Raw genomic sequence first — 19,957 nt, forward strand, 5'->3', positions numbered from 1 at the left:
GAGGAAAAACTCCCTTTTAAGAGGCAGAAACCTCGAGCAGGACCGAGTTTCAATATGAGAAAACTAGTTACAGAGAAAGTCCACCGAGTTTAAACGTAAAAGTCGGTTTATATGTCGTGGTTTCTGCTACTCAGCCGACAAAAACAGTTGAATTATGTTTTCTGTGTCTCAGGGGGAGACAATTCAGGTATCAATGATTATCTCACAGTAATGTTATCAGGGTTATCTTATAGAATAGTTTGTGTTAAGTTGTTGAGTTTGAAACACGTGGACATTTAAAACAAGCAAACAGGGTGGCTGCTTCATTTGTTGGGAAACCGAATGGAGCATTTTGTTGCTATTATTACTCTTTCTAGTTACAGTGTGCCACCTTAAATTAATCAAATGAAATGAAATACCAATAGAGTTCTTTTTGGAGGTTGACCTGTATTATGAACTTCCAATCAGAGCACACTGACCAATAAACCTAGGAAGAACCAGTCACCTGGACTGGTACCAGCTTGAACACACATTATACTCAAAGAGTGCACTCTGACTGACAGACTCAGAACTGTGATAAATCCCGTATGAGAACAGTTTTCTTAGTTTTACAGGGCCCAGTTTTTATTTTTCATATTCATGTAAATGTGACGTGGGTAGCTTTTTCTTGCAACTCAAAAACAAACTAAAGTTTCAGTTAACTGAACTCGAGTTTAGCTCCTTCTGAACCTGGTGTGAGTTGAACTCACCCAGGAGTGGGTCACACGTCATTATTGAGATCAGATTGGTAGGCAAGAATTATAATTTTGTCCTTTTCAAATGAAATCTACAACTTTGTAAAAAAAGAAAAAGAAAGTAAGGAAAAATACTGATTAGTTTAAAAATGTCATATTGAACATTATGTAATATCATGTAGCGACATCATCACTCAGTGAGGCACAGAAAACTGTAACGGGGGCACCACCCAGCAAAGAGGTCTACAGTAACAAAACCTTTGGGTTCAGGACTCCTGAGTTTGCTGGAGTTGTTTACATGTTAGTGGAGAGTTTAATGAGATCCATGGAGGGTGAAGCAGTCTGATAAAAACAATCCACTGAGTCAAACACTCCACGTCCTGTAACATTGGTGAATAAGACCATCTAGTACAGGTAATAAGTTACCGTGAACCTCAAAGTCAGACTTGTTGTGTCTGTTACTGATTCACATTTTCAGTTTGGATTAACCTGATGGATGATGATTTAAATGTGACGTATATAACTCTTGGTGGATATTTAGAAGTGCAAAAATACAGATATCTTTATTTTGTGATCATGTTTACTGTTTATATTCTAATAATCTGCTGTAATTCCACCATCGTGTGTCTTATCGTGATTCACAGAAACCTCCATGAGCCTATGTACATCTTCATTGCAGCTTTGTTGATCAACTCTGTTCTTTACAGCACTAATATCTACCCAAAGCTTCTGATTGACTTTTTGTCTGAAAATCAGATCATAACTTACTCAGCTTGTCTCTTGCAGTGGTATATATATTACTCTCTGGCCACTGCAGAGTTCTTACTGCTGTCAGCCATGGCCTATGACAGGTATGTGTCTATATGTAAACCTCTGCAATATCCAACTATCATGAGAAAAACAAATGTCAAAGTGTTTCTGGTTTCAGCTTGGCTCATGCCTGCTTGTGAGCTCGCAGTGGGAGTTGTATTGCATGTTAATGAAAAACTCTGTCACTCCACTTTGAAAGGACTGTTCTGTAACAGTTCAGTTTACACACTTCAGTGTGTTCCCTCAGTAGCACTGTCCATATACGGTGTGTTCACGTTGCTAAATGTTGGGCTTTTCCCCATGCTCTTCATCCTCTTCACATACACCAGGATACTTATAATCTCCTATAGAAGCTGTAAGAATTTCAGGAAAAAAGCTGCACAGACCTGTTTACCTCACCTGCTGGTTTTAATCAACTTTTCCTGTTTGATTACTTATGATGTCATTGTTGTTCGTCTGCAATCAGATTTTCCAAAACTTGCCCGTTTAATAATGACTTTACAAATGATTATGTATCATCCTCTGTTTAATCCATTCATATACGGACTGAAAATGAAAGAAATCTCTAAACACCTCAAGGGGCTGTTGTTTCAGGTCAAATCACACTAACACTGCATGTCACAATGTCAATTGATGTAATATAATTTCATCTGTAGTGATGATGCAGAGATTTGATTTTCTGGAGTGAAGATAAACATTTTAAATGTTGAAAATCTGAACGGTTTAAAATTATGATGTTCACGGAACATGACTGCATTTCTCTGATCAGATTGTTCTTTCTTTTGTTGTTTGTTGGTTGTTACAGATTATGATTCAGCACTATGTAATTTAAACTAATGAAATTATTTTAGGAAGGAAAAAATAACACTATTGATATCTTAAGTTCCACACTACTGCTTGTAATCGCACAGTTAATATTCTTGCACATTTAACACATTGTAAAAATAAAAAAAAATGATGAAAGTCAAAGGTTTCCAAAGATATTTAAGTGTATTTAAAAAGTTGATTTTAAGTCTTGCCTAACTCTGTAAATTTACATAATCACAGCATGTAATTCTCTTTGATTGATTTACTGTAGACTGATAAACTACAGCTGTAGCTTGATATTCACAAATTTCAGTAGAAAAAACAATTAAAGGGTAAATCCACCAATTTTAGACATAAAGGTCAGTTTATATGGTTTCTCACACTTAGCTGTGAAAAGCAATCACAGCTTATTCTTTGGTTTGGCTGATGAGGTTTATTTCGAAGTTCACCATAAAACCATCACTCACAATTTTCCTCAGGAAAATGAATTTATTCCTGACAATACATTTTGTCTTGTGTCCATGTCTTTACAATTACTGAAGACATGGCGTAACTCTGCACCCAAGTGAACATTAAATCCAGTAAACGGCTAACGTTCATATTTATTTCAGTGTTGGTGCAATATATCCAACAAAATAACAAGAAATTACGTGTTAGTATGTGTTAACATTTAGAAAATGAATGTCAAATGTCTTGATGACGTCATCAGCGTTATCTCAGATTTAAGAATATAAATTTATAATAGAGTTTGTTACGAATCTGAAATAATTGGATTGAGTCGCTTCCCTGTGGACCCCCCACCATCCGCAGGGATAGGCCCTGTACACTGTTGACTGGGCAGCAGGCAGAGGCAGGGACCTAGGTGTTGTGTTGAATTTCAGAGCGGTGTCCTGGTTTGTGCTCCAATTATCGAGATATCACGTTGCACAGCCTCTCTGGGAAAGCTGACCTGGGATGATGGAAAGGAGGATGCGACCAACTGTCGAACCTCAGATCCAGGAGACGGCTTACGCTCATGTACCCCAGGGAGTCCTGTGGGGGCTATTGCAGGAGTAAGGGGAACTAGTGACTTTGCTGCGAGCCACCCAGTTCTTAAATAACCAGAGTGAGAGCTGTGCACATATTCTTGACAGGAAGTCCAACAAATTTTCAGTTGGTGTTGGGATTTCTCAGAGTTGTCCCGTGTCACCGATTCCGTTTATATAGAATCTGAAGGAAGCTTCTTTGAGAGGACATTGTCCGTTTTGGGGCGCTCACACTCTTCTTTGCAGATGATGTGTCTCTTTTGGTTTCATTAGTCTGTGTTCTTCAGCTCAGTCTGGAGAGGTTTGCAGTGAAATGTGAGTGTCATTCGCTCCAAGTCTGAAGGCCATAGTTCACGGTTGTCTGCCGAATGTCTCCCTCCAGGTTGAGTTGCTTCCCCAAGTGAAGGAGTTCTGGTATCTTAGGTTGTTGTTCATGATTGAAGGTAAAATGAAGCATGAGATTAACAGGTTCATTCTTGTTGTTCAACAGTAATACAGGTGTTGTACCGTTGTGGAGAAGAGAGAGCTGAGCTGGAGGGCAGATGTTCGATTTACCAGTCGATCTAGGTTGCATCCCTCACCAGTGGTTATGAACTGTGGGTAAAGAATGAAAGAATGAAATTATGGATACAACTGACCAATTGGAGCTTCCTCTGTAGGGAGGCTCAGCTCACCCTTAGAGATAGGTTTTAGAGATAGGCACCAGTTGAGGTGGTCTTTTTTTGGCCTGTGCTGTTAGCAGCCACCTTGACCAGCGATAATATAACAAGAAGAGTTAACGGACCTCTTCCATCTATTGTTGACGAGCGGTCGGAAAAGTTAAGAGTTCAGAAAGTAGTCACGTGATTTCTGTTTACCCTCGTTCAGAACCAGAGAGAGAGAACGCACTGGAAAACTACTGCCCCCTAACTTATTGACATAATCATAAATATATATAATATATTACTAGATACTATATATAGTACATAGCCTCAAATTTCGCCTGTAATAATAAAAAATTGCAAAATTGTGCTTGTATTTGCATTGTTTTCATTGCAGAGTAACGCTACCCAACATTTCATTCATATGATACATATTCATTCATTTATTTATTGCCTCAACACAGTGGTCCTCCTTTCTGTTGATGCATTTGATTTACAATTACCTATGAAAGCTGAAATTTCCCGCTGACCACAAAGTTGAGTTGCCGACTGTCATGAGTGGTTGATGGGATGTCAGGCTAATTCATGCAGAGACGAGATGTGAAGTTAAACAACCTGTAACTGTCACACCTTCATAGGAGGCCAATGAGGTCACAAAGTTAATAGAAAGTGCATCCTGAGTGATGATTAGTGAAGTGTTATAAAGTATTGTTTTTGATTTGTGTGTGTGCGTGTGCCACCAAGTAATTAATGATAAAAGTAATTTCCAATTAGTATGATACAATTTACTTTGATAACACCAACATGGCCGCCACAGAAGCCCAGAGCTGATGTAAGGATACTGTAATGAGTGTCATTAGTGTTGTCTACTGTGTGTGAACAACAGGCCAGGCCTCGGGGGACAGGCCTGACTACAGCCAGTCTGCAAACAGCTAATTATCACCCAGCGGTCACAGTGAGCTGGTCTCATGAGACGCTATGCTAAACAAACACCTTTTACCTCTGTCATCAGAAACAAGTGTCAAAGATCCAACATGATGTTTTTATTACAAACAGACTGAATGACTGGAGCTCTTGGCACCAGAAAAGTTTTATTTTATTGCCTTTGTAATAAGTAAGTTAAGTAAGTTAATTTGAGTCAACAGGTCATTCTCTCTTTTGTCCTTTGAGAGCTATTAAACACATTAACACAACTCCAGTCTGGTGTAAACCCCCACAGACATGACCTTTAACCAGTCACTTTAAAAACAGGAACATAATATGATGTAATATATAAGTATGATAATAAGTAATATAGTATTTAAAGCTACTTTAATGCTATTATAATACTGTATACATGCTGTAATTACATAACAGTTTAATTTACACATAAAATATATGATGCACTTTCAAAATGTGATGCTTTGTTTTAGATGGTGGTTCTCAAAGTGGGGACCCTTAGCAATCCTTGAGGAGGTTCCTGGGGGTCCACGGCAGAAAGGGGATTCATTTATTTACACTATTCCATCCATAAATAACACAATGACAGAATGTATGACTGTTTAGGTTTGAAACACTTTCTTTCATAAAACATCTAAAAGTAAAAAATTTAGGGTCCTTGATGTGAAAAAGTTTGAGAACCACCAACTATCAAACTGTATCAGTGCAGATTTTAAGCAACGTCTGTAATCAACCTTCGGTCACATTAATAATCAACAGTTGCTTAATTGTGAACAGTTGAAGGTAGTGTTGAGTTTTGTATTGCAGTAACTTTAGGAGGGCAAACAGGAGCGGACCGATGTGAGGCCTCTTTCCAAAATGTGACCAATTATAATCATCAGAGGGAATCAGATATAAAGGCCCTGGTCACTATTTTAGGAAATACAGTACCTCCGCATCCGCTGCACTGTTGGTTAAGATATATTTTAATCTATTAAATTATTAACTACATTTAATAATCAGTTAATTATCAAAATCCCTAATAGGGCCTGTGTTGATGAAACATTTGCTTCCCATTTATGTTTGAATCACTTCATCTTAACCACTTCAGTTGGACGTCAAACTGAAAGTGAGGCGTCTGAAGTGTCATGAACAATCGCACAAACTCTTTTTTTACTTTGTGCACTATCAGTAGGTTTCTGACGTCACTGAGGTTCAGATTGTGATTTCAACATGGATCCCACATGGATTTTAATCCATGAACTGAGGAGACGAACTTTGCTCCAATACAAACATCTACGCCAACAGGCGTGATCAGAATTCCCAGTGCTTGTGTTGCGTCAGTCCGAACAGTTATTAATACATGGCGCTTGAGGAGATGGAAGGTCTCAGCCTCCATACACAGTAACAGGTTGTATCACTGTAAAATCTGGATGTTTGCAGCTGAGATATGAAAAGATTTTCTCCTTCATCAATGGATCATGTTTATAATGTTTCCACAGTCAGAGTTTTTACTCTCTCTGCCTTCAATGACACAATGAGTCACAGAGTCACCATCTTTTCTCTCTCTTTACTGTGCTACTCTTTGATTCTGTTCATTAACATCTCGCTCGTCGTGATCATCATCTTGGATGAAAACCTGCATGAGCCCATGTACATTTTATTATGTGTTAGTTGCGTTAATGGACTCTATGGGACCTCGAGTTTCTACCCTAAGTTCCTGTTCGACCTTCTGTCGTCTTCTCAGGTCGTCTCGTACGGCGAATGTCTCTGTCAGGCGTTTGCAATGTACTCATTTGTTTGCAGTGACACGTCTATTCTTACGGTTATGGCGTATGACCGGTATCTGGCCATCTGTCGGCCCCTGCAGTACCGCTCTGTCATGACGAAGAAGAGGCTCTCCCAGCTGGTGTGCATCTCTTGGTTGACGCCGTTTTGTATTTTCTCCATTAACATCCTGCTGACGACCAGACTGACGTTCTGCGGTACAGACATCCAGAGACTCTTCTGCGTCAACTGGCTCATCGTTAAACTCGCTTGTCCCGGCACGGACACCTTCGTCAATAATGTGTTTGCAATGACTACACTATCTATTTACACTGGTCATTTGCTCTTTGTTGTTTGGACTTACATCTATGTCGTTAAAACATGCGTGAAGTCCAAGAAGGACAGGGCCAAGTTCATGCAAACATGTGTGCCCCATTTAATCTCCGTACTCACTTTCTTTGTCATCGTGGTGTCTGATCTGATGCATATGCGATTTACCTCCAAAGATTCACCTCAGAGCTTCCAAAACTTTGTGGCCGTCGCTGTCCTCTTTTTCCCTCCAATCATGAATCCTCTGCTTTATGGCTTCAAACTCAACAAAATCCGCAGCAGAATTCTGACTCTGGTTCATGTGAGGCAAAGATGACCTTAAGCTTTATCCACTCTGTCCATGATCAAAGATGTAGGGTTTGTTCAACAATAAAACCTCCACAGTTAAATCAATGGAACATGTTTTATAGACTCCTTTATATCTTTATCTAAAGATTATCGTCATGAAAGGAATCATTTCATCTGTCCCAAACTAGAGGTGAGATCTAAGCCGGATAACAGCATGTGGCAGTTACAGCAATTTATTTTATACTGAATTAATTGATTAGACTAAAGTCAAAATTAACAATCCAAGTATTTACACTCTCATGATACTGAAGATCTGTGGGTCTCAAGACAGAAGAAACCTGACTGAAATAAGTAAAATACTCGTGTAAAATAAACCCGTAGACTAAAAACACCTGCTCTATTACACTATAGTGGGTTCTTATTGAAAAGGAATCATTTTAATTAAGATTAAAGCCTTAATACCTGCATGTGGTTTTACACTATAACTGTATACGGTATTATTTTGCTACAGATGCACAGACAGAAAAAGTGATTAGTTAATAATTTACACAAATACTGTATTTTAAGCTTGTCTCATTATTTTTACCTGCATTGACCAAAATTAAGAGAGAATTTACACCTTTATTAAAGCTGAAAAATTGGCATCTTCAGATAAACCTGAGTAAAAAATACAATTAATGCAAAATAAAAAAGACCTATACATGTGTTTTGATGAGGATCTTTTTTGTTATTGACATATAAACAATTCATCCATTTGAAAATATATTGAAATGACCAAACTCCCATCTTAATGAGCTGTGATTACCAGAACGTAGGAGATAAATGCTCATAAAAAAAGACTATAGCTAGGAACAACATGAACCTATACTCCATGATAAAACTGGTAAAAATAAATAAATAAGATTAAAATAAATGAACCTGATCTGCATTCATAACAAATAATATTATCTTATTCAGTTGTATTATTAGTTATGGGCTCTGATGTGAGGATGAGGAGGTGTGCAGTTGTTTTGGGTTTAGCTTCAGGACAGTCAAACGAAATAAAAAAAAAGTTTTTTACCCTGCACACTGTTTCTAGTCTAAACTTCGATGGTCATTTGATTTTATAAACTTCTGAAAAGATTTTACTCTGATTTAAACCCGGAACATCACAGTTTAACACGTTCCGGGCCTCCTTTGTGTTTAAAGGAATCTCACCTGTAACAGAAAAGGTTGTTAAATGTTTCCTATGTTGTTGTTTTTTTGTTGCTTTACATTTAAGATTAGTTTATATTCACATCATATAAAACCACAGTGATAATATTAGTGGCCTGGAGAGAAAAATACAGTTTGTTGAATACAAATGTTCAAATCTCAGCTGTGTTCATTTCATGTTTTGTATCGTACATGCAGGTGACACAGTATTTCACAATATTGACGATATTACTTCAGTGTTATTCTTATTTTTCTCATGTTACTTTATTTTACTGTGTGTGTTGGTTTGTGAGTTTTGGGAAGAACTGCTCCTGGTCACCGTGTGAGGAGGAGGAGGAGGAGGAGGAGGAGGAGGAGGAGCAGCTGCAGCGGCGGCCATGTTTCCTTACATCTGGTTCTTTTTCTGTTTCACCGTTTCTATCTCCCTCTCTGAAGGATCAGTGTTAATCACTGCAGAGGTGACCCAGTGACCATTACCCTGTGATAACCCCCAACACACACACACACACACACACACACAGAACTGATAACGGCTGGTCTCTTAAAGATCCAGATGTTGCAGTGGGATTTAATGCATCGCAGCTATTGTTGTGTGTTTGTGTGTTTTCCTCTTAACACTATGTTTGCTGCTGCTGAGCATGTCTGACCTGCTGTGTGTGTGTGTGTGTGTGTGTGTGTGTGTGTGTGTGTGTGTGTGTGTGTGTGTGTGTGTGTGTATATGTGAGAAAGAGAGAGAGAGAGAGACAGAGAGAGAGAGACTAAAAGCAGCAAAGCGTTAAGAAGCTTTGTGATCTGTTGAAGTACTTAAAGTGAGTGAGAGAGCGAGAAAATGACTGAGGAAGCCATTACAATGACAGAGAGACAGAGAAGAGACCTGGACGTACAACGCACCACAGAAACAGATGGAGTGAGTGACAGGAGGGCAGGCGAGGGGGAAGAGAAGGATTTTAAAAATCCCAAAAGAAGGCAATGAGACGGGGAGAAGAGGAGGCGAGAGAGGGAGAGAGAAAGAGAGAGAGAGAGAGGGAGGGAGGTTGGTGGGTGGTGGATTAAGTCGGGTTAGAGAGGATTAGTGTCTGTTTTGGTTTGGTAGTAAAATAACATCCATGTCAGTCACCACTGGCTGCTGGTTCACTTCAGAGTTCACACACCGAAACTAGGAACTGAAGGGAGCTGGACCAGAGGGGGACGAGCTGGTGAGTCTGGTCTTATTTTACAGTTTTGGCTGTATGTCGGTGGATGTGTATTCTATATATGTGTGTGAGAGTGGGTCTACACTCATGCTAGCAGCTCCGCGACTGTACTTAGACACCGCGGTGTGTCAGCGTGCTCACAACAACAACACTAACACGCTGGTGTTTACCAGGCTGATGGGAATGTCATCTAACTAAAGTTTTGGACTAATTTTGACCTGATGATGGCGCTAGATGAAAAGTCAGAGGATCACCGAAGTTATTAGAGTCCTTCCTGAGGGGAATATGAACGTCTGAATCACATTTTGTGCCCATTGATCCAGCAGATGTTGAGATATTTCCCTGGATAAGTGAACATTTTGGTTTCAGTCTAGTGTTAGCTGGTATCAGTCTAGTATCAGCTGGTATCAGTCTAGTATCAGCTGGTTTCAGTTTAATATCAGATGGTTTCAGTCTAATATCAGCTGTTTTCAGTCTAGTGTCAGCTGGTATCTGCTGGGTTCAGTCTAGTTTCAGGTGGTTTCAGCCTAGAATCAGCTGGTTTCAGTCTAATATCAGCTGGTTTCAGTCTAGTATCAGCTGGTTTCAGTCTAATATCAGCTGGTTTCAGTCTAGTATCAGCTGGTTTCAGTCTAGTTTCAGCTGGTTTCAACCTAGTATCAGCTGGTTTCAGTCTAATATCAGCTGGTTTCAGTCTAGTATCAGCTGGTTTCAGTCTAGTTTCAGGTGGCTTCAGCCTAGAATCAGCTGGTTTCAGCCTAGTATCAGCTGGTTTCAGCCTAGTATCGGTTGGTTTCAGCCTAGTGTCAGCTGGTATCAGCTGGTTTCAGTCTAGTGTCAGCTGGTTTCAGCCTAGTATCGGTTGGTCTCAGCCTAGTGTCAGCTGGTTTCAGTCTAGAGTCAGTTGGTTTCAGCCTAGTATCGGTTGGTTTCAGCCTAGTGTCAGCTGGTTTCAGTCTAGAGTCAGTTGGTTTCAGTCTAGTGTCAGCTGGTATCTGCTGGTTTCAGTCTAGTGTCAGCTGGTTTCAGCCTAGTATCGGTTGGTTTCAGCCTAGTATCAGCTGGTTTCAGCCTAGTATCGGTTGGTTTCAGCCTAGTGTCAGCTGGTTTCAGCCTATTGTCAGCTGGTTTCAGCCTAATATTGGTTGGTTTCAGCTCTTTATCTGTTTGCTTCTCTTCTCCTCTCTGTGCTCACATACAGTATTTTAATACAGCTATATTCACATTTACATGTTTTTCTGTTGTCAAGACAACGGAACAAGTTTGAAACAGTGAGTGAAACGTGGCCCATTCAGATGACATGTTAACTAGCAGTCACTTCGTAACTGCCTCTAAAATCCTGATTTGATAACCATGACGTCATCTGACAAAATCACCAAACAGATCGGTTAAAGACAAAGACTGAGTTGATGATTTCAGCTTTATTTACTGTAGAATGATCAATCATAGAAAAAGGGGCAACACTGGCGACTCTCTTCTACAGGAAGTAGCTAAGCTTTGTACAAAGAATTGCTAGATTTTTTTCTAGGTGCATTTATGAAAACAAAGTTGTTATAGGGGTCTGAAAAGTCGGTTAGTCTTGCAACAAGGGTGCCAAACCGAATACTGCTTGTTCATGCTAAATCTTTTTTAAAGAGCAGCAGCCAACAGGGAAACTCCAACACTCTGCCAGCCGACCAATGGTGTAACCTTATCACTCAGTCACTCACTCAGCAACATTCACGTTTATAGTACTGGCCCTGTTGATGCAGCTCGGCCAAAAAAGTTGACATAACTCAATTAAACCAATATGACAATAAGTCAAAAGGGCTGTAATACCACAGCATGTGCAACAAGCATTATTAAAACAGCCTCACAATACTCATGGTTTAAACTGCAGAATAACAGAAAATAACATAGATGTATAAACTGTATAAACTTCACAGCAGCTGCTAGCTCTCAAACACCAACTCTGTGTCCTAAAAGTTACGTTTCTGTACAATTCAACTGCAAAACACTAAATGCATTTAGTAGGAAATGTAATCTCTGGCTGGATCATGTTCAGAGGCGACATGTATTTTTGACTGAATTAAGCTAAATTCACTAACAGCAGCTGAGTCACTGGGTGGTTTGGGTGGATGGCAGATGCACATCTGTCACAGCAGAGACCGGGTTCACACTCAGACCACCATCTGTGGTTCAGACAGCACCAGCTCTTTGGTTCAGGTTCAGTTGTGAAATTTTTCTGTGCATATATTACATTTGCATATGGGGATCTCAAAGTAAAAGAACCTCTTCCCCATCCACAGGTTTCACCACAGCGAGTTACCACGCCCAGTTTGCCATAAAGAATTTATTCTTAAACAATCAAGATGCCTGTAAACACCAGTGGTGAATAGGCTGGTTGTCAGTGATTTCCTAAATGAGCTACAACGTTTATAAAAATAATTCATTTCTGTTTAAGGATTGGTTAAATCTAGGCAAGGAAGTTTTTTTTATTTGTTTGTTTTGGATAATTTTACTTTTATCAAACTCCAAAATACTAAATACAAATAAAAAATCTGAGTTTGAGACTGTAATATTTCATAATAGTCCCAGGCTGTGGTATCTGTGTTGTTGATGCTCTGATGAAGCTCGGTGAAGCTGTGTGACGTGCTCGGTTGACGTTTGATGACTTTCAGGTCACTGGTTAATAGAAACGCTTCCTGAGTGACAGTGTAAGTGGAAAAGGAAGCTGAGCCAAGATAAGAAGCTAAAGAGGAGACGTAACATCAAATTAGCCCACAATTAGTGACCCGCTGCTGTAAGAGGAAGAACTGGAATAACACAAGCTGTGTTCAAAACACTCAGACGACTAAATTCATCTCTAATCTAAAATTAAAGATTATTAACACACAGGATGTTATCAACTAATTTATGTCGGTAAAATAAATGGTTACACCAGTGGGGTTTTGTATTTTTAATCTCAGCGAATATGAATATGAAGACACTGAAAACAGTAAACAAACATGTGAATGATAAAATCTGAACTAAAGTAAATATGTGAAATAATAGTTTTAATTTAAAGTGTCACAAATTCCACAGCTCCTGGAGAATCTAAAGACTTGAAGCTGCACTAATCAGTATTTAATATTAACAATGGATATGAAATGCTGCAGCTGCTCTCAGAGAAACATCTGTAAAAAGTCGCCTCTACCTGTCCTATACCTGCTCAGCAGCAAACAGCAGACTGACACAGTCAGAGAGCAGTTTTTGTTTTTCCTCTTGATCCATAACACAGCTTTTAAAGAAACATACAAGTAGGAGGAGTGTGGGTAAACTGAGAAGGTAAAAGCACCAAATACTGTAAGTGCAACAGAAAAATAGAGAATGAAAATGAACTGAGAAGCAACATTTAGCATTTACACGTCTTACGCCTTGTATTCATGTTCAGGTATAAGAACATTTATTCACCATCTTACCTGCTGCAATCAGTGAAGGTAAATCCATCAGGTTTTAAACAAAAGGTCTAAGGCCAGGAACGTCGCATCTTTGTGGCAAACGTATTTTTTAACCATTTTAGCAGTTGCGTGTGGAGACAGTGACATTTAAGTGACGATTTCTGTCAAAAATTAATCAGAAATTAATTTATAATAGAAAGAAATCCAACATTCCAGTAACCTTCAAACTCTATGTAGAGAGACAGAGCTGCAGTGGCAGCAACATTTGTCACACTTCCAGTTTCACCAAATAAGTTTTCAACACTTCCTGCTGGGAAATGATTTTACAGTCGATGACAGCAGATGCACAGAGTTGGTTTTGACACAAACATATTTTGTAGTTATGATGAAAATGGTAAAATAATGACATTAAGGTTTTTACATGATGATGTCATTCAGACTCTCGCCTCGACGTCCAACACACTAAAATTTGATTTACATTTATTTTCAGCGGAAACAGCCTTTTTTTTCCTCTGCAGCGGGTCTGGATGATCAGCATGAGACAAGCAATGGAGCATGGTGAGAAACACACAAACACACACACACACACACACACACCCACACATCCTTGTATTAGCCTCCATTAGATCCTTGATCCTTGACCTTCACTGACGACATTTATTGTTTGTTGTTTGGAGTTCAGTCCTAACCTTGAACTCAGGTCTAAATCCTGACCTGGGCTTCATTTGAATTTAATCTCATCTAAAACCTAATTCTGATGGTATTAGTGTCTCTCCGCGGGGTCGGGGCTCCTCGGTAATGGTAATCCTGTCCAGCACGGACATGTCTGTTTTTCACCTTCTGCTCAGGAGAAACCTCCAACCTCCAACATCTGCTGTGAAACTGCAGACTGATAAATATACAGATTTAGACTGTGGAGGATCAGGGGTGTCACAGGAAAAGTATTAAAGCATTTCCTTAATTTCATATTTTAAAAGGTATTAAAAATAGGAATGGTAAAAAAGAATTTATAAAGGAACGTTTAATCCATCAATAAATACTAAATATTTAAAATTGGATTTACAAAAACAGCATAAACCATTTATTAATACATTTATTAATTCATGAATAAATAACAAAGTACTTGAAAAGGCAGTTTAAAAATTGGAATACATGGATTCCCTCTTTAATTTTCCTTTTCCCAGCTGCTTTTCCTTTTCCTGTTAGCTAATCAATTAGCTTGGTTATTTAGCTACTCCTGTTAGCCTTTCTGTGCTACTCTGAGCCTTCAGTGCTGGTGAAACCCACTGGTTAGCTCTCCAGCCAATCAGAAAGCTTGTTACATCCCATGGCCAATTGGAATTGTATAGCATGTTTTAAGAGTGTGTGTGTGTGTGTGTGTGTGTGTGTGTGTGTGTGTGTGCAGCTGTCAGTGAGGTGCTGTCTAGTGTGGTGGACGACGTCGGTCAGGCCGTGAACAGAAACGTCAGTGGAGCTCAGATGCTGCACGAACTGCTGAGTGCACCATGGCTGCACGCCCTCCTGCAGGTACGTCCTGATTCAACAGGTGTGCACTAAAACATGGACTGCATCATTATCATCATTATCATCATCATCATCATTTAACAGGTGATGATATCATTTCCTTTCTTCTCTCTCCAGATGTATGAGTGCCTGTTGCAGTTTCAGAGGTTGATGCCCAGCCCGTTCCTGCCTTATGCCTCAGGACTCTCACATGAGGTTTACATGCACACACACACACACACACACACACACACACACACACACACACACACACTGGTGGGAGAAGAATTCAGATCCTTTAGGTAAAGTCATACTTTTACCTGAAGGATCGCAGGTAACTCTGAGAGAAGAGGAAACAAAGTTCTGATTCTCAGATGTGTGAAGTCAAGTTTCAGGAAAAGTCGAGATCTTATTATTTAAATCTGTTGTGTCTTTCCAGTTTGGAGTGTTCACATCTGATTCTGTGTTCGTGTCCATCAGATCATGACGGTCATACAGAAGGTCCACCGTCCCTCAGCTGAAGCCAGAGAGCTCTACAGCCTTCTCAGCTCGCCTCACATACAGGTGTGTGGGTCAGTCACAAACTCACCTGTGTTTCCTCACATCTGCTGCTCTGTTAAAACACCTGGACCTGTCTCTGTGTCCCTTCACCCGTCTGCCAGGCCCTCCTGTCCTCCCACGACAGTGTAGCGCAGGCAGACTACGGACCTCTCTTACCCCCCCTGCCTGACGAGTTACCTGAGGACGAGGAGGCCATGAGGATCGTTTGCCTGGTGAAGAACAACCAGCCGCTGGTGAGAGAGGAGAGATGCATTTTTCTTTTTCTCACTGTAGATTTATAATTCAGTTTATAACAATCAGCTTGTAAAACACAGTATTTCATCATGACCACGTCCAAATGACCATGACCAAATGCAGAGTAGTGTTTTCACTTGTCTTTGCATTTTAGAACTTTTCTTGCAGATGTGGAAAAAAAGAGAAACGGATAAAGACCTTTGTGTCAGATTTAAAAATGTCTTAGCCACTGCTGCAGACATGTATGTTATCAAGGACCAGGTATGTCACAGGAAATATACATTTTTTTTTTACAATTCCCACTTTTAATGCCTATTAAAATATGAAATTAAGGAAATGCTTTATGACTTTTCCTGTGACGTCCTGGTTCTCCATAACAAGCCCCATTCCAGGACACTGAAACACAGGCTGCAGCAGGAAAGTCTCATTATTCTACATTAAAAAAATTTCTTTTACAGTCACACAAATATTCTACACACAGGGGCTTTAAGAGAACAATAATTCACTGAAAAATTCAAAAGTGAAAAACCCATTAAAAAGAATTGAGTTTCTCATCTTTCATTGACTAAGAGTGGAGGAGAGCGCAGAGCGAGTGTAGGAGACGGAGTAGGAGTGATTCGTAGCCAGTGGAGCAGCCTTCGTCGCCTCACGCTGCAGCGCCTTGACCCTGCCAGGAGGGCGTGGTCGGGGGAGGAGCTCAGAGCGAATGAGAGTGAAGCCAGGCTTTTGCCCCTCCCCAGGGGAGACCGGTCACGCCCCTTCCTCCCCCGCTATCAGTCAACAGGAAGCTGCTGTTTGTGTCCGCAGACCGCAGAGCTTTGGAAGAAAAGGCTCAACCAATCAGCTCCCTCGGTCTTTAGCCCCGCATTTTGTACCGGTAAGAGGAGGAGGAAAGGAAGGCGGTCAGTCCATCATCATCAGTCACCAATCATCTGATCATTTCTTCATTGGGTCATTCTTTATCATCAAACGATCTAGCCCTAACCTGAACACCATGTCCTGGGAGCTCCAACAGTATCAGGTTAGGACTCTTCTGATTGGTCGAGATGATTTCCTGATTTACAAACATTGATAAAACACTTTTGATTCTAATCCTCAAAGCAGGACCGGTGTTTTTATAATACATCATGTCGATCCCTTCATTCATTCATCCATTTCTGCATTTCATTTTCCCATTCTTTTGATGGAAAGTCCATCTTTTCACCCATTGTTTATCTTTCAACTCACACACTTCCTTATCGTCAAGTTGCTTCATTGTTTTCATCATCTTGCTGTTCTTTTTTAATTATGTTTTGTTAATTTTTCCGTTGGCACTATGTTTCTGTCTGGTCTTCATCCTCCTCTCCACATGGAGGTACATTTTCAGAGAAACCCAAACCCAGCGGGGGAGAAGGTGCCTCTCCTGGAGGAAGCAGTGATGACTACGCTTACCCTCCCCCTCCGGTCCCGGCTTACAGTCTCAGTCTTCCCAACTCCCCTGTCTTATACAAAAAGCGAGGTACAGGAGGACAATCAAGGACCATCCCCGCACCCAGCAGGGCTCCATCTTGTCCTGGGATGAGTCCTCTTAGAGCCCACACAGCACCTTCTACTCCTGCAGCTCAGCGCTCCGCTCATCAGCAGGGTGCCAGCACTCTCCCCACCCCTGGCAGGCAAACCGGATCTCATGACAAACACTATGAAGATCCTCTGAATCGTCCCTCGATGCTCTGCTACTCTACCTCTCCTCATCACAATGGATCCCAGAATCAACCAAAACGGACACGAAACAAGCATCAACAACCGCAACTCTGTCCACATCCTCCTGAGTTCACCAAGCAGTGCAGCGTGGAGGAGCTCAGGTCCACTGTCCAGACAGTGGCCAGTAGCATCGAGCACGGCACTCAGGATGTTCGCCATCTTGGCCACAAGATGGTAGCAGCGACAGAAATGATCACTGACAGCGTGGAAGAGAACGCCCAGGCGCTCAACCTGCTGGCTGAGGTGGTTGACAAGCTCCAGGGGCTCATAGTGGCGAGCAAACACGCTGAGTCGTCACCTCCGCGCAAGCTGAAACAGCGAACTCCTCCCCCACCTCCTCCACGGGTCTCCTCGATCTCTCCAAAAGCAGTCCGCAAACCTCCCACGCCTTACCCGCGGCACCGCTCGTCCTCCTCTTCTTCATCTGGCTCCTCCACAACGGCGAGTTCCTGTGCAGACGGCTTTCCGGCATCTCGGAGTCCGAAGCGAATGAACGGAGGCTATAAAAGGACAGTGGTGACTTTTGGTGCCACCCACAGGTTAGGCGTCAGTGGTAGTAATGGACACGTGAGGTTCAACAATGGATCAGTTTCTGGAGCTCCTCTGGAGGACGAACAAGACTGTAAGAGCACAGGCTGCTTGACAGCCAAGAAGAAGAAGAAGAAGACGAAGTAGATCAAAACAAATTGTCTCCTCTCCTGGTTCTGGACATAGACAATAAAACTGACCACTAGTTCTTTAGCAAATTTTTCACAAACAGGAAACCCTACTGATGTAGATCTAAACCAGCATTTATATCACAACAATGTTTTATTTTTAACAATACATCAGAAACAGGCAACTATATCAACTCTTAGACAACAAACACCTTTGAGAGACATCAATGGATCTCAGCACTTCAGAGGGAAACCTCCAAATATTTAAAGGTACAGAGAAATTACATTCTCTCAATCCACAGTCCCAATTTCATCCAGCTGTCATCAAAAGTGTGACCATCATCAAAACCATCATCATCATCATCATCATCATTGTCGTATCTTTTCAGTCTCATATATTAAAGACAGGGACAAAACTCCATACACCAATATAACATGATACTCATTTCATTTAATGCATTATTGGCAAACATTTGATTGATACATAATCAAGATGAGCAACTGAGTTGATGACTGCAGTGGTGACAGCTATATAATTATAATTAGTAAATGGAAGCTCAGGCCCATCTAATCATTGTCACCATTGCTTGGTGACAGACTAAAGTAAATATGGGTGTCATCTGCATAATTACGACTAAAAGGGGAATTCCTATGATTTTTCACCTCTGTGTGTGTTTCCAGGTGTTGGAAAATGGTGGAACAGTAGTTTGAAGTCTGTACTGTACTGTACTGTGTGAAGTCTGATAAATGTCCTCAAGTGATGTCACCTGAGTCAGCATCGGTCGGGTCTGAAGACAAAATGTTTGAAAAGAAAAACAATCTGGGGGTTTCGAGTAACAACGATATGAACTTACCAGACCTCTTTACCCCACTCATCTCCACTGCAGGCTACAGGCTACATTAGCACTAAATAGCATAACACACCCCATTTCCCACCCAATTTTCGGTGGTCAAGTTTCATTGTGGTAAATGTAGGCGCCCAGTTTTGAGCAGGAAGTTAAACAGAAGAGGCCCAAGCATTGAGCCTTGTGGAACTCCACAAATCAAGTCTGGTTTCTTGTATACATAATACATGAGCAGCTCTTGTGTCAGAGATATGACTTCAGCCCATTATAAACTGTCCATGATTTGAGTCTGTGTAGGAGTATTGTATGGTCATCTGTAAATGAAACAATATACATATGACAAATGCAACCCGAATAAATTACAAATAATGGAATTGGTCTTACGAAAGTAAATAAATTATATAAACAACATAAAAACATTTATGGCAACAGTTACAGGCTATATCAACAGTTGCTTTCATCCAGTCTTCCATTTGTGTTTGTACTCCTTTTACACTTCCTTTATTTCTCAAGTCTTTATACAAACCTTCATTAAAACCTGGCAGTTGCTATTAAAGGTGATTAAATTTGGATTAACTGTCCGTCAGGGGGCGACTATCAGGAGGGACGAGGAGACGGGAGAGATCTACATCGCCAGGGTGATTCATGGAGGACTGGCCGACCGAAGTGGTGAGATGAAACTGTAAAATATAGTGTGTGTGTGTGTGTGTGTGTGTGTGCTGAAGGAGGTATATGAAGACAACACATTGCAAAAGATATAATACCAGAGATCTAAATGACATATTAAACACAGTCAAAATGTGCAGTATAATGGCTTAACGTGTGTGTGTGTGTGTGTGTGTGTGTGTGTGTGTGTGTGTGTGTGTGTGTGTGTCTCAGGCCTCCTCCATCCTGGTGATATGTTAGTGGAGGTGAACGGTAACCCTGTGGTGGGTCTGGAGCCAGAACAGGTCATCCAGATACTGGTAGGTCACCAGAGGAAAATAAATAACAATTAATAGAAAAACAACACCATGCTGAGTTATGTGCAAGGACACAGATGACCAATGGTGGAAAATATTTACATTTTCCAAATATTGTAAGAAAAGAGTGTGCACCGTTCATGATGTGAAGAAATGAATATACTAAGTGTATAAAAACCTGTTTGTGGGATCTCAAATAGTATGATGTACATTTGGTTATTGAGATATGTGACCAGTTCTTTATTGTTTGTGTCAGATCAACTCTCAGGGAACCATCCTGTTTAAAGTGATTCCTAATGCAGCTCAGAGCAGCAGCAGCCAGAGGCCGGTAAGAAACGTCCACCACACATC

At 40.7% G+C, this 19,957-nt stretch overlaps 3 protein-coding genes across 3 annotated transcripts in view; all 3 read left to right on the forward strand.

Moving 5' to 3' along the window:
• Positions 1–1,202: 1,202 nt before the first annotated feature.
• On the forward strand, positions 1,203–2,257 carry LOC111659523 (olfactory receptor 11A1-like). Its single transcript, XM_023412505.2, has one exon. The coding sequence runs from the start codon at positions 1,206–1,208 to the stop codon at positions 2,130–2,132; it is 927 nt and encodes a 308-aa protein (XP_023268273.1). The 5' UTR covers positions 1,203–1,205; the 3' UTR covers positions 2,133–2,257.
• Positions 2,258–6,388: 4,131 nt separating this feature from the next.
• Positions 6,389–7,327, forward strand: LOC111659577 (olfactory receptor 52K1-like). Its single transcript, XM_023412565.1, has one exon. It carries the CDS (start codon positions 6,389–6,391, stop codon positions 7,325–7,327), a length of 939 nt encoding a protein of 312 aa, XP_023268333.1.
• Positions 7,328–9,552: 2,225 nt separating this feature from the next.
• The window catches only part of LOC111659556 (MAGUK p55 subfamily member 4-like), an 18,978-nt gene continuing 8,573 nt past the window's right edge, over positions 9,553–19,957 (forward strand). Inside the window, exons 1-9 of the mRNA XM_023412544.2 lie at positions 9,553–9,689; positions 13,596–13,663; positions 14,511–14,632; positions 14,747–14,824; positions 15,089–15,172; positions 15,271–15,402; positions 19,232–19,313; positions 19,524–19,609; positions 19,863–19,934. Of these exons, the coding sequence (XP_023268312.1) occupies positions 13,633–13,663; positions 14,511–14,632; positions 14,747–14,824; positions 15,089–15,172; positions 15,271–15,402; positions 19,232–19,313; positions 19,524–19,609; positions 19,863–19,934 (687 nt within the window). The 5' untranslated portion in view covers positions 9,553–9,689; positions 13,596–13,632. The remainder of the gene's footprint in view (positions 9,690–13,595; positions 13,664–14,510; positions 14,633–14,746; positions 14,825–15,088; positions 15,173–15,270; positions 15,403–19,231; positions 19,314–19,523; positions 19,610–19,862; positions 19,935–19,957) is intronic.

Source organism: Seriola lalandi, unplaced genomic scaffold, assembly GCF_002814215.2.
Source record: "Seriola lalandi dorsalis isolate HSWRI2012SDOR001 ecotype SW California unplaced genomic scaffold, Sedor1 jcf7180002054482, whole genome shotgun sequence".
NCBI classification, from domain to species: domain Eukaryota; kingdom Metazoa; phylum Chordata; class Actinopteri; order Carangiformes; family Carangidae; genus Seriola; species Seriola lalandi.